Here is a 15,988-nt window from a genome sequence, read left to right as displayed (position 1 = left end):
TATATATATATATATTAATAGAAAGAGCAAATCGTGACTCTCTACGTGTTAATATAAAAATAAGGTACAAAAAGAGTAAGGGAAACAAAATCCCAACTAAAAGCAAGGTTCATCTTTCCGAATTAAAACGCCACGCCAAAATAAAGAAATGATTGTAAGCCATAAAAACAAGAGACTTAGTAAACCAAGAAAAAGTGAAAACCCAAAAAGGACATGTCCATCAAAACATTATATATATATATAGCACACAAATCTTATGTATTTACATTTCTCACACCTAAATTTGCACACATAGCAATCAAATATTTAATATCTCCTAAACTTTAAATATTATATTTTGGCCACCTAAATTTACAATTTTATATTTCAACCACCCAAAATCTTAGTTCCTTTTGAACCAACAAATATTCAATATGTTATATTTAAATTTGTGGATGATTTTAAATTTGGGTGGTCATATTATTATATATAAAGTTTTAGATGATTATTACACAAAAACCCATAAATTATAGCACGATCATCATTTAAAAAAATGAAATTTATATTTTCATGCATAAATTTAATGCGCCAAAATGTTATGTATGTTAATATGAAAATTTAAATTCGAGGCATATAAATTCAAAAGAATTATATGCTAGGTATGTAATTTTTTCTATAATATTATGACATCGTCAGCAAAGCTTCTCTTTTCTCTTCAATCAAAGAAAGTCATTTTGCCCATGCGGATTAGTGGACGCACCTTTTAATTATGTATTTTAAGTTCTTAATGCCCGCATTGGATTTCTTCAACTCCTGCCTTTATTTATTCATTTATTTTCTTACTCTCTTCTTTAATAATATATATGGATTGGCCAAAGGACGGACCCTTCAACAAATCCCTTGTGCAAATTTGAATCTCTCGTGATCGAGAGGGGACTTATGCAGAGCTGCCACCAACTCACCTATACCCGGTGCATTATATATATATATAATTCTTAGTATTTATCTTAAATGAGAAGAATGGAAGCAATAGTGGATGTGAGATAAATTATATAGTCCAAGCAGAGGATTCGTTCGAGTATGGTCTTATGATGGGAGAATAATATACATGAAAGATAATCTTTTTAATTGATCCATAATATGAAAATCATAAAAATAAGTGTAAAAGTTGTTAAATGATTCGTATAAGATTTTTGTTTAGTTTGCGAGTAAATTGACCATATAGTTATTCCTTTCCAAGATTTTTTCAGCTCATATTCCTTCAATTCATGTTATGTATAATTACATAATTAGTTTATGACAAAAGAGCTCAAACAATTCGGCAAACTCTAAGGGGAGCAAACATCGACTAGTCATTTGTGATTGCAACATGTTGTGCATTGCATTCACGACATAATGGTGACAATGTAGGTAGAAAGTTTTATAGATGTCCAAAAAAATTAATGAATATAGACTCCAAAATTTTTCGGTGGGTTTATGAAAAGAGAGATGCAATATAGGAGCGAGGTGATGAGAAGATAAATGCATTTGATGATACGGTGAAGAATGATCTGAATGACTTGAAATTTATTGTGAAAGTCTTGCTTTTGTTTGATTTTGTTATCATAGCATTGCTTTTATTGCTGTTGACGATATATCCATTTTGATGATATTTGTGTATTTTAGAGGACAAACTAAATTGCGACTTTAGGTTTTTTTTTCTATAAGCAAAGTTGTCTTTTTGGTTGAGGTGCAACTTATATTGAATGTATGTTTGTATGATTATGTTGAGAACATTAATTTTTGTTTGTATTTCTACTTGAATTTTGTTATGGACTTAACAACGATAATAACTTGATAAATTGACTTTTGATTAATTCCACAGGCAACATTTTCAGAGCTATATTATTCAAGCGGAACTATGTTTTTCAAACATAATTGTGTTTATATACTGAGGGGCATTACAGTTATTACTCAACATGCAATACTTTTAAAACAGTGCTTTTTAAACAGACCAGCTACTTATGAAATACCAGTTTATGAACAATAAATTTTAAACAACAGCTTCTAAACTGCGTTTTTCTACATCCACAACAGAAACAAACGCACCCTTAATCTGATGGGTTTGGGCTCGGGCCATTTGGACATTCTTAGTCTTGTGGCTTTGACTCGTATGGCTACATCCGGCCAGCTTTGACCTTCACTTTGGTTCGGACTGTTATACCCAGTTAGATAAGTGGACATCTTGATCTTCTAACAGCGTACCCTTCTTTGTTATACTTTCTCCTTTCCAGACCATTAAATCTCGTCAGGGCCAGTGCTGACATGTTTTCCACGTACAACATCATTGTTATGAGCTTTCTTATTTATAATATGAAATAAAAATATATTTAATAACTTGAAGTCTGAAGATTATTCACCTAAGAAAACAACAAAAATAATTAAGAGTTATCTTAGCTGCCTTTCAAAAATAATTTAATTTATTTTTAAAGTAAAAAAGAAATTATAAAAGCCGAACAAAAATAATAATAAAAACTGAATATTTCCTAATGAAATCTTAATTTTCCTCCAACTCTCTCGGTTCTTCAATTAGATAAAACAGGTACACAAATGTGTTCTAAACACTTCATTATCTGCATGTTGACTTGAAGGTGAAGGGTCTTCCTCTCTCTTCTTATAGAGAAAAGCAAAACAACTTCCTTATTTCAAAAATCTCCATATTTATGATTCCTCTTCTGAAAACTTTTCTTTTTCAATCTATAAGAGCTCCCTTTCTCCCTTTTACTTTTGTGACATGCTTTTGTGGCCCATCAATTGCTATAGCTAGGTACATACATAGGCATTTACGCACACATGACACCAAACAACATCTCTTAAATGAGCTTCAATTCCATTGCATTTTGAATGAGATAGATTATGTAAATTTCTATTTTGATAAATTTATAATTGAGTTAAATATTCAAATGTATTCAAGGTGATCTAATATGAGACTAGAAGAGCAAAAATTAAATGCTTGAAGTATGATTTTAAATTTTGTGACATTAATTGGAATATCAAAGGACCACATGATTTTACATGCTAATAGTCAATTTGAGCATCTCAATGTGAGGAATTTAATGAGTTTGAGATTACTCCTTTAAGATCATTAAGATAGATAAGTAATAAAATATCAATTTATCATCAATGGAATTAACATTAGCAATATGATGGACTTTAAGTAGTCTGCTTAACATCCAACTTTGACGAAACTTTGACGGCCCACGCTGAACACCTTCCAATTATCGTGACCAGATTATCATTTTCCGGCCTCTGTTGATCTAGTATTGTTATGTGACCATCATTGTTTGATAATATTCACTCGTTCAACTAACATGGCCCGAATGTCACTACACAGTGATAGATGGAGCTAGGGTAGAGTGCCTTATTTTAAAATCCACTCTTTTCCAACTTCCAAGTAGGGAGAAAAGTAAACTTCCATGAAAAAAAAAAAAAAAAAAAAAAAACGCAGATCATATATATTGTTGGAAATTGAAAACATGTAACTTTTAATGGCATTTACACGCCACAAAATTCTTATATATTTAAGTTTCCAACACCAATAATTTGTTATTTAAGTGAATACCACTCCGATCGTTTACATCACAACAAAAATATCATTACTGTTAATTTCTTAAAAGTTAATTACATATTTCGGTCATAGATCTATAACGCTAAAGTGTTAAATGTCAGAATAATCCAATCCAACACTTTTTATCGTATGGTTTTTTAATATATATATATGTGTGTGAGTGTGCGCCCGCACCCGCCGCAAGCAATGGTCTGTTGGTTGGTTGGCGCGGTTCACTGTAGGTCCCCTCAGGTCACGGGTTCAATCCCCCGTGGCATGAGATTCTAGAATAGTTAGGCACATTGCCCAGGCTCTCATTATGAGACCTTGATGCGCATGAGAAATCGATATTTGAGCATTTGTCAAATATCTATTTCCTTTTTAATATATATATATAATATCTCTATCAAAATCGACTTTTTATGAGTCCTAGTTATATAGGTTTGAAACATTGATGTTATTGATTGCAATTTAAGTATTAGAATATTTGTCTGATACTTATAATATAAATCTAAAGTATTCATTGTTTTAATACATATTTTTTTTTCATTAAATTGTATATATTATTCTCTTTTATTGTATATAAAAGCACCCTAGTACTTACATATTATTTAAGTTTCCAGCACCAATAATTTGTTATTTACGTGAATACCACTTAGATAGTTTTACATCACAACAAAAATATCATTATATATATATATATATATATATATATATATATATATATACATTTACACGTAAGCCGTGGCCTGTTGGTTGGCGCGGTTCACTGTAAGTCCCCTCAGGTCACGGGTTCAATCCCCCGTGGCACGAGATTCTAGAATAGTTAGGCACATTGCCCAGGCTCTCGTCATGAGGCTTTGATGCGCATGAGAAATCGATATTTGAGTACCAAATATCAATTTCTTTTTTAATATATATATATATATATATAATCTCTATCATAATTGACTTTTTATGCATCTCATTTATGAGTCCTAGTTATATACGTTTGAAACATTGATGTTATTGATTGCAATTTAAGTATTAGAATATTTGTCTGATACTTATAATATAAATCTATAGTATTCATTGTTTCAATACATATTTTTTATTCATTAAATTGTATATATTATTCTCTTTTATTGTATATAAAAGCACCCTAGTACTTACAAATTATTCAATTTACACTCTAGCATTTTCATATTATTGCGAACTTTCGCACATTATTTAATAAAAATTATATTTTGATAAATGTTGGTTCATAATATTATCAAATATATTTTGAGTTTCATTGCATTTATTGCAAAACAACTATTACAAATCTCAATTCAATATACAGCAAATATATTACATTTAAAATAATTTAATTCATTTTAATTGTTGGGTGAGATGATGAATAATGTACAAAAATATATTCAGAAAATTGGAAGTAAAATTTTGAATGTAAGAGCGCAAGACAAGAAAATCACGAGAAACACAAAGAACACATGGTTCAACGAGAAAAAAATTCAGAGCAAAAGAAATCATAAAGTCACGCCATACAAAGAAATCCACCATGAAGAATATGGAGAGATTCATAAAAATTTCAACATAATCAAAGCTTATCCGAACATTGGAATACTTCAGGACATACCTTCTCTTTTTTTGCACAATAGAAATTGATATCACATACATTACGGTAGGCAAAACCAAACTTTGATCGAAGAACGATTCAAATTCGATTGCCTCCGTCTGGACAGCGAGATAGCGGTGTTGCAGCACTTCAACTACACTTCGGTTTCGCATCCAAGCACCACAGTGTTGGACTCTCAAGTTGTTAAATTTAAATCGGGCACTGCAATGCCCTTTTTTTTCCTTTCAAACACTAGGGCGTTGATGACACAATGATAAGGGGCTACTGATATGACGTTGCGGCGCAAGGTACAATAAATAATTTTTACCACTGGGACAAAACACTCGCTCGTTAAACTCATTGTTAAGCTTGATTGACGAAATTGAAGATTCTAAGTGATCAAATGCATAACACAAAAAGCCTCCGCATGGTAACATTAATTACACTAAAACACTAGCTAAGATGAGAGTAGTCGGTGCCTATGATCAATGGTGAGTGATTGACTAATTTTATTTTTATTTTTTTCAAAAAAAAGTCAAACGAAGGAGACAACGAAAAACAAATGTGAATGATGGGGACTAATAATGGTGTGCGGCGAATGATTGGTTGCAACAGAGGTGATGAGAATGATGAGAAGACATAACACTAGAAAATAATAATTTTATGAGATTCCATTCTCAATATTTTATATTACTTATTTATTTTATAGTTAACATCAATAAATATATATATATATGTATATATATATAATGTCGCACCAACTGATCAGAGTACGCGGCGTCTCCATCCTCATATATATTTATATAACTGTTATCGAAGTTTTGTTTTCGAATTATTTTATCATAAAAATAATATAAATTTTTATTACATATTAATCACTTAAATATTAAATATAATATTTTAATCATCCAAAATTTAAAAATAACATCTTAAATAAATTTAAATTAAATATAAATCCAAAATTTAAATTAAAATAAACATATCAATCAATTGTAAATATATAAAATATTCGTTTTAACATAAATTTAAATATTCATTCGCCCATGATACTATATTCCAATACCTGTTATTTTAAGGTAGTTGGTTTTCCCACTCGCCTGCCGCCGGGCGATGGCTTACATGGCGGCGCTCCTCGCTAAATTACCTAGCCCTAAACCCCAATTACCCCAATCTCGAGCTCCGGATATCTCCGCTTCAGATGAAATCCACCTTCGACGGCACCTTGCCGGCCGCGCTAGGGTTCGGTGCGAGCTCATCGATCCGGACGGCGGGAAACTGGTACAGCTGGTTACTCCGGCGGGGCCGCAGAGAGAGGCTCGAGTCCGAGAGGCGGCGCCGGCGTACGGCCTTCCTCGGATCAAGCTATCGCGGATCGACCTGGAGTGGGTTCATGTTTTGAGCGAGGGTTGGGCGAGCCCGCTCCGCGGCTTCATGAGGGAAGCCGAGTTCCTCCAAACACTTCATTTCAATTGCCTCCGGATGCCGGACGGATCTTTCGTCAATATGTCGGTGCCGATTGTGCTTGCTCTTGATGATGGGCAGAAGAGGGCGATTGAGGGGCGAGACAGAGTCGTGCTCGTCGATGGGAATGACAAGTCCGTCGCTATACTTAGAGAGTAAGGAATGCAAATTTCTTGATCTTTTGGTTATTTCCTTCAAGTTAAGAATTGATTCCGTGAGCAAGTTGGATGCCATGCTTTTAATTTTTTGTTTTTTTTTTTGCGTCAAATTTGGATGGGAACGAAATTCTGTAATGCTGTCCAATTTGAAAACTCTGCTGTCAAAATTTCCAAATGTTCTCTTTTTCCTGTCCTTGCTCTTCTACGAATAGTTTCCACGATCCAAGAAAGAGAGTTATTTAGAAAGAGAATCGTACAATGAGAAATTGACAATCTGAGACTGACTTTAACGCTACTGAGGTCTACTTGATGATGCAATACATGGATTGCTAATAAGATATCTCTGGTATGGTTGGGTCGACTATCTTCATGACCAGATAAACTTAAGGTTCTAATAGCTTCGGATGATAGATCCATTGACTCTCTATCTGTTGAAATTCAGAATAATGCGGAATAAAGTGAAGTACTTTATTATTTCATTGATATGAAAATGGGGTATAAATAACTCTTACAAGAATCTTATAATGGAAAAAATAATAAAAAAAATGATATGAAAGAAAAGATACATCGCTCAATATCTCCAATAATCAATTCATATTAATTATTAGGATATATATGAAATAGTATAATATAAAAAAAAAAATAATTCATAATCCAAGCAAATAAATATAAAATAGGAAAGAAAATATTTTCTTAATCTAAGAAAATAATTTATTATTCATAACTTTTTACAGGAATAAATTATTTCCTATTGTAATTCCTAACACTCCCCCTCAAGTTGAAACATGTTTGAAAACCACGTTTAACTTGAATTTGAAAACATCAAATAATGGTGACGAAAATTCTGTGAAGTAGAAGTTGAAGTCTTTATCCTGTACTGCGGTTGACTTTGGCTGCAGATAATGCAGTGTCTGCAGGTAGGCGGAAGGTTCCTGCAGAAAATGCTGTAGGGGAGTTTGCAGGTAAGTAGACATTAGTGATTGCAGTTCCTGCAGTGTCTGTAGATAGACGGAAAACTCCTACTAGTACTGATGCAGGGAATTTTCAGGGAAGTATACAACTTTGATTGTCTTTGACTGCAGTTCATGCAGTGTCTGTAGGTAGACTAAAAGCTCCTACAAGTAATGATGTAGGGGAGTTTGACCTATAGGAAGACTTAAAATTCAGACTTGGCTGAACTTTGAGTTTTGTTGCCATGTGTTTCGATTTAGAGAGATGCAGAGGAGTTTGCACGCAAGTAGACAAATGTGATTGTCTTTTGACTGCAGTTTCTGCAGTGCCTATAGAAAGACTTAAAGTTCAGACTTGGTTGAATTTTGAGTTTTGTTTGTCATGTGTTTCGGCCTAGAGTGAAGATAGATGGAGGTTTTGGCAGCAGGGATGAAACCGACGAAGAAGAGAATGTAGGTTTGCTGTCGGGATTCCATTCAATGATAAATCCAATCTCGCCTCACCAATGATGAACTTCTACTCTTCGGTTAGGATGCCACTGGAGAGAGAAAGTCCGGCTCTCCGAACATCGATAGCAATCGGTGATGGCTCTCCAATTGGGAATTTCACAAGAGAGACAGAGTAAATCACACCCAACAAATTCTACTAACAGAGAAAACAACAGGAGAAAGTGCGGCTGGAAACATAGCTCCTCCTAACACTTGGGCAGGAAGAAAAAATACTGCAGAGAAAGGGTCGGTGATAGATTTTGCCGGCATTATCAGATTGATGGCAGTGATATCTCCGATGAGATGATGATGAGGCGGGTGGCGGCATTGCTGGTGCAACCCTAGCTGGAGCCCCTGCTCATGACCCCCTTCTTCTCGATTTGTTCGACTTATGAGGACGTCGCGCGCGACGAACGCAACATGTTCTGTCTCAAGTGCAGGGACGCCAACTCTGGTGCATTCTGCCTCTATTTTCGCTCGAAGCGACATGCCGGGCATCGCGAGATTTAGATACGACAGTTGTCTTACCTCATTGTGGTTCGTGTGGCGGAGATCTAGAATGTTCTAGAGATTGGGGGAGTTCAGACGTATGTGATCAACAGCGCCAGAGCGCTCTTCCTCAACGAGCAGCACCAACCATGTCCTAGTGGTAAGGGTGCATCCCCTCACATGTGCGAGATCTACGCTGAATCCCTGCTCGATCCCTTCCAGTTTTGCACGTTGAGCTGCAAGTTAGTGGGAATTAAGCGTAATGGGGACGCGACCATCGTGCCGCCAGGGGATGAGGAAGAAGAGAGGCCGGCGACGGGCAGCGCCGGTGGAAGAAGCCAGCATTGGGAAGAGGGAGCAGAGGAGGAGCAGAACAAGACAGGTGGGTCGCGTGACTTCCGGTTCAGGAAGGGCCGGCCAACAGACAAAGCTTGCAGGGAGAGAAGGAGAAAAAATTGTTGTTTCGAATACCAAGATGAGTGTCATTCTCTTCCCGCACAAAGGATGACACAAAGGGAGTCCGACAATTCTCAAAGGAAGACCGGTGGCTGGGGTATGAAACCTTGCTCTGATATCATGTTGAAATTCAGACTAATGCGGAATAAAGTGGAGTACTTGATTATTTCATTGATATGAAAGATGGTATAAATAACCCTTACAATAATCTTATAATAGGAAAAATAATAAAAAAGAGATGATATGAAATGAAAGATATATCACTCAATATCTTCAATAATCAATTCATATTAATTATTAGGAAATATAGGAAATAACATAAAATAGAAAAACAAATAATTAATAATCCAAGGAAATAAATATAAAATAGGAAATAAAATATTAACTTAATCTTAGAAAATAATTTATTATTCATAATTTCTTACGGTAATAAATTATTTTCATAATAATTCCTAACATCTAACCGATTTTTCTTGCTATACCCTCGTTGAGCCCTTTCTATTTTTTTAGTACCTCGTTGATGTCTTCTCGTAGGTCCTAAATGTCGACAAGCGACCGCTCGTTTCAGATACGATAAGTCACCCTTTGCCTTTATGGCTCAATTAGATCTTGAAGCATAGTATGGACCCTATTGACATGATCTGATTATTTCATAGACCTCATTTGCTGATTAATCGCCACCCATATGTGATTGTGAGTGACTCACTCTCTTCTCTTATGACTTTACATGCATGGGCGAAATTAGGTGTAATTGAGGGGGGCAATTGCCACCCCTAACTTTGATAATTTCTATTTATATTTGTGAGAAATTTTTTCCTCCCCTCAAGAGTATCATTTGCCCCCCTCTGCTAGCCGCCTGTAACATCTAACCCTCATTTAAGAAAAAAATAAAATATATCTTAATTTACTTTTAAAAATATAATTAAAATCAAATAATAACTTTAAATTGAAAGCTTCCACACACATAAAATTTTATCACCCATAAAACAGACATTTTTTTATTTATCCATCTCTTTCAATTTACGGAGCAACACCAATTTAAAATTTCCCAATGTGGGACAGGTTTTCTGACATTTGCACACATACTACCCAATTTCTATGTATTTATATATTTAACACCTAAACTCTAGTTTTTTTTATATCTATACCACCCAAGTTAATCATAACATTATTTTAATTTTTGAAATTGAAATACACATTTTCTTGCATAGATAAAATGCAGATCTTAAGATTGAAATTTAAGTATTAGATACGTAAACACAAAAGAATTGGGTAGAATATTTGTAATTTAATTTAATTTATATAATCTTTAGTTATAACTAATATTAGTTTTTTTTTAAGTCACCCTTATTTAGTGCTTTATAATATTAATAAAAAATTAATTTATATTTTTATATATTTTAAAATAAATTATTATAAAATATATGTATAAATAAAAATATCTGTAGAATATAATTTAAATAATTAAAAGATTAAGTTATGCTTCATCATTTTAGATATCTAGCAATGTAAAATCTTGACGTTCTTCGTGTTCATCGGGATAAGTTTTTCTTTTTCCTTTATGTTTGGGTCATTTTTTATTTTAATTAAGTTATTTTTATAAGAAATTTGCGCTCTAAAACAAGGCTTGGTTCCGCTCCTGTTGGCACGAGCTTTTACTAGTTATCAAATAATGTAAGCAAAATTCCTTTAATCAAGAGTATTTTTGGGTATTTTTTAAGATGTAATTAACCAAAGGGTTTTGGGAGTTGCTCTTAACCTCAAAACAAAATTTATAATTTTAGTTTTTTGGTTATATGGGTTGCTTATGTGGGAGACTTCTTTGTGAATATAGTGTTAAGTTGTTTTGATCTGATCTTCTTTGAACGTACACTCTTGATCTATCATATGAAGATTACCTTGCATAAGCTCTCCATGTCTCTTTTTAATTAAATTTTTTTGTTTTATTTCCTTATTTTCCGATCTATTCTCTTCTCCCAATCGAAGATTCAAGAAAGAGGGCTATTTGGAAAAAGAAATCATAAAATAATAGTTGAACAAGCTAGCGACTCCAAGTTAAAAAGAACCAAAAGCATCTACGATTATGATCCATTTAAATTTTAACTGTGGCGGAGCTTTGGATTGTGCCAATTTGGTTTCTGAGATGAAAGGGCTATATTTTTTATTTGCTCGTGTTGATGTGACCTCAACAAATTTGTATCATCATACATAAATATTAATGCATTTGAGCAAGAAACGTTCTAAATTCAAACTTAGATTGTCCAGGTCCCGATTTCAACAAGTTTATATTCAAACCTAGCATTTTGACAAGACAAACTTTATGATATCAAAAGTGATCCAATCTAAGTTTAAATAAGTCTAGATCAAATAATTAAAATGTTGTTAACTTTAATCGCTATAGCTACCAATTACAGCTTTTGTGGCTAACTACTTTGTTGTGAGATATGTACTTTCTGACATAAATATGAAACGCAAAGAACACAATCAAACACAGATTGTTTACGTGGTTCGATCCAACTGGATCTACATTCACGGGAGGGTAATTCACTAAGTCAAAAGAAATGAAGAATACATAGCTTATACATAGAGATGAGCCCTCATCTTCCTTCTATGGCCTCCCTCTCAAGCGACACCTTGATACAAGGCCTCAAGATGCTCTCTTCCTCTCTAACTTTCTAGTTATTCTCTCCTCCTTTGTGGTAGCTTAAAATTTCTTCCCTTGCTCTCCTAAGCCTCACACCCTCTCTATTTATAGAAGCAAGAGAGTGGTAGGTGGGAGGTAGGTTAGCGGTAGGTGAGATGTGGTAGGTGAGCGGTACCAAATTACAAAAGTGTCATTTTACCTTAGTTCAATAATTGAGGGTCAAAATAACAATTCTCCACCTTGACCCTCAATTGAGAAACTTCGAAGTAAAGATTCCCTCCACCCCTAAGCCCTTGGTGAAGTTTACTAAGTCCAGACAGTGTCTGAACTTAGCTGTCGGTAGCACCTTAGTGAGCATATCATCAAGATTTTCTTCAGTAGGTATCTTCTCCACTACTATTGAACCCTTGACGACAACATCCCTCACAAAATGAAGCTTTATATCTATATGCTTGGATCTATCATGAAATAGCTGATTTCTGGTTAGGTGAATGGTGTTTTGATTGTCGCAAAACACAGTTATCACCTTCTGATGTATCCCAAGCTCCTCAGCCATGCCCTTTAGCCACATAACTTCCTTGATTGCTTCAGTCACAGCGATGTATTCGGCCTCTGTTGTTGAGAGGGCCACAACGGATTGGAGCTTAAACTTCCAACTGACTGCGGTACCGAAGACAATGAAAATGAATTCGGTCAGTGACTTCCTGATGTCAATGCTTCCTGCATATTCGAAGTCCACGTAACCAACTACATTTTCTTCTTTGTCTTCTTGCCTTTTAAAGAGTAGACTAAGGTCTGTAGTGCCTCTCAGATACCTCAGGATCCATTTTAGTACTTCCCAATGAGTCTGTCCTGAGTTTGCCATGAACCTGCTTACAATGCTGACGGCGTAGGCCAAATCTGGTCTGTTGCAGATCATCCCATACAAGATGCTACCAATCCCGCTGGCATAAGGACACCCTCCATGTACATTTTTTCATCTTCTGTCTCTGGTGCTTGAGAGTTTGACAATCTGAAGTGTTGGCTAATAGGTGTTGCAATCTGCTTAGCCTCATGCATGTTGAACCTTGCTAGGCCTTCTGAATATATGACTTTTGAGACAAGAATAAGATGTCATTTTTTCTATCTATAGTAATCTCCATCCCTAGGATCTTTGTAGCAGGTCCTAGGTCCTTCATGTCAAATTCAGAATTGAGCATACCTTTGATCTTCTGGATTTCCTCCTTGCTTCTGTTGGCTACTAATATATCATCCACATAAAGAAGCAAGTAGGTACTTATTTCACCGTCTTGCCATTTCATGTACACGCAACTGTCGTAGCTGCATCTGACAAATCTGATCTTTAGCATGAACTCATCAAATCGTTTGTACCATTGTCTTGGGCTTTATTTCAGACCATACAAAGATTTCTTCAGCAAGCAAACTTTGTCCTTTGTCTCAGATGTGCAGTACCCATCTGGCTGATCCATGTAGACGGTTTCTTCAAGCTCTCCATGCAGGAACACAGTCTTAACATCTAGCTGCTCTAATTCCAAATTGAATTGAGCCGTTAGTGCTAAGACTATCCTAATGGAGCAATGTTTCATGACGGGCGAGAAGATTTCGTTGAAGTCGATTCCTTCTACATGAGTGAATCCCTTTGCAACGAGTTTGGCTTTGTACCTGATCCTCTCAATACTTGGCGTGCCTTTCTTCTTCTTAAAGATCCACTTGCAACCAACCACTCGTTTGTTCTTTGGTCTTTGGCCGATCCACAAGTTCTCAGGTTTTGTTCTTCATCAGAGAAGTCATTTCCTCATCCATTGTCTCTTCTCACCTTAGTCTTTCCCTGCTCTTTAGGGCTTCCTTGTAGTTGCTCGGTTCTTCTTCTTCTATCTCTTCGGAAACACTTAAAGCATATGAGATCATATCTACATGGCCGTATCTCTCTGGCGGTCTGATAGTTCTTCTTTGTCCGTCCCTTACCAAGCTGTAGTCATCAGATCTTCTTTCTGGCTCAATCACTTGCTGCTCCTTTGCCACTTCATCCTGATCGTTCACAACAGTCCTTTGATCTGTCAAAGTTCGCTGTTGTTGCAGCTCCACCTCAATTGAAGAATCCTGCTTGATGATATTGTTTTTGGCAGCATGGCTATACAGATTCGTCATTTTGGACTCATCGAATGTCACATCTCTACTGATGATGCATTTTTGTTGATCTAAGCACCAGAGTTTGTAGCCCTTGGTTCAGGTGGGTATCCAATGAAAATACACTTCAGTGCCCTTGCTTCCAGCTTATCTTGTCTAACATGAGTATATGCAGTACATCCAAAAACTTTGAGATTATCATAGTTACCCGGTTTCCCGTACCACATCTCCGAAGATGTCTTCATATCGATAGCAGTTGATGGGCATCTGTTGATAAGGTAGCAGACGGTTGACACAGCTTCACCCCAGAAACTTTTGGGTAGACCTGCATTTAGCAGCACAGCATGCACCTTACTCTCTCTAGGAGAGTCCTATTCTTCCTCTCATCCAGGCCATTCTGTTGAGAAGTGTTCCGGACTGTCTTGTGCCTTGTGATGTCATTCCTCCTGCACAGCTCCTCAAACTGCTCTGAACAGTACTCTAAGTCATTGTCAGTTCTCAAGTGCTTCTCAAGTGCTTCAGCTTTCAAGTGCTTCAGCTTGATTTCCATATTATTTTCTGTGACAGTTAGCCAGTCCCTGAACCTCTGAAAAGCTTCATCTTTTGATTTAAGGATGAAAACCCATACCTTCCTGGTATAGTCATCTATGATGGACATGAAGTATCTCCTTCCTCCATGAGTCTGAGTTCTGGCTGGCCCCCATAGATCACTGTGAACATAGTCAAGGGGTTTCTTTGATGAGTGAGTTCCGGTAGAGAACTTCACCCTGGTGGCCTTCCCCAAAACGCATTGTTCACAGAATTCCAGTTTGTTGACTCGATCTCCACATAACAGAGTCTCCTTGGACAGTTCTTGTAAGCCTATTTCACTTACATGCCCCAGTCTCATGTGTCATAGTCTGGTCCTGTCAGGTTCTGATTGAACTGCATTTGAGAAGTTGTCGATCACGGTTCTTCCAACTAGTGACTATAGTCCATTCTTTCTGACTCCTTTCATGACTATGAGAGAACCTTTAGATACTCTGATGCAATCATTCTCTGCCTTGAATGAGTATCCACTTGACTCCAGCGTACCTAGAGAGATCAGATTTCTTTTGAGTTCCGGGACATACCTGACGTGCTGTAGTATCCTTTCAGCTCCATCGAACATCTTGATTCTAATTGTCCCTCTGCCGACTACCCTGCAAACTTTATTATCACCAAGTAGAACAGACCCACCTTTCTCCAGCTGCAGTGACTCAAACCAGTATTTGTGAGGACTCATGTGGAAGGAGCACCCTGAGTTAAGGATCCACTCCCTGCTAGATTCAGATTCTGTGATCGCCAGAGCTTCAGCTGAATCATAGCCATCTCAGGCTACGCTTGACTCTCCAGAATCTCTGGGCTTCTCCTGAAAACTTTTCTTCTATTCGGACAGTTCCTTCTAAAGTGACCTTCCTTGTGACAGTGGTAACACTTGTTAGATCTCTTAGAAGACTGACTTCTGCCCTTCCTTTTGAACTTTGATCTGCTCTGATCATTTTTGAAGCCTTTCTTGCTCGATCTTCCTCTAACTGTCAGACTATCTCCACTGGTTTCCTCTTTCATGTCGTGCTTCTTCTGAAGTTTTTTAGCTCTAATTAGAGATTGAACTTCCTCCAGAGTAATAGTCTGGGTCCTTCCATAGAGCATCACATCCTTGAAATGCTCGTAGCTCTTGGGAATAGAGTTTAGCAACAGTAGTGCCTTGTCCTCATCGTCCATCTTGACGTCGATGTTTTCGAGGTCATCGATGATCTTGTTGAACTCGTCAATCTGCTCTGAGACGGATTTGTCTTCATGCATTTTGAAGGAGTATAGGCGCTGCTTCAGAAAGAGCCTATTAGCCAGAGACTTTGTCAGGTAGAGTACCTCGGTTTGGCCCAAAGTGCTTGAGCCGTTGTCTCCCTCGACACCTCCCTCAAAACTTTGTCGCCCAAGCTCAGGATTATCAAACTGTGGGCCTTTTCCAGTATGCCGATCTTCTCCTTCTCGGTTATGTCAGTCGGCAATGCCGCTGACCCTTGCAAGGCTTCT

At 36.4% G+C, this 15,988-nt stretch overlaps 1 protein-coding gene across 1 annotated transcript in view; it reads left to right on the top strand.

Annotated features, from left to right (window-relative positions):
- Positions 1 to 6,210: 6,210 nt before the first annotated feature.
- LOC110031603 (ATP-sulfurylase 3, chloroplastic-like) overlaps positions 6,211 to 15,988 on the top strand; it is a 16,828-nt gene continuing 7,050 nt past the window's right edge. The window contains exon 1 of the mRNA XM_020734879.1: positions 6,211 to 6,775. Coding sequence (XP_020590538.1) covers positions 6,270 to 6,775 — 506 coding nt within the window. The 5' untranslated portion in view covers positions 6,211 to 6,269. The remainder of the gene's footprint in view (positions 6,776 to 15,988) is intronic.

The sequence above is a fragment of the Phalaenopsis equestris genome, unplaced genomic scaffold (assembly GCF_001263595.1).
Source record: "Phalaenopsis equestris unplaced genomic scaffold, ASM126359v1 Scaffold000840, whole genome shotgun sequence".
Lineage (NCBI taxonomy): Eukaryota > Viridiplantae > Streptophyta > Magnoliopsida > Asparagales > Orchidaceae > Phalaenopsis > Phalaenopsis equestris.
The sequence above is the reverse complement of the archived record's forward strand: the minus strand, read 5'-3'. Positions and strand labels throughout refer to the sequence as shown.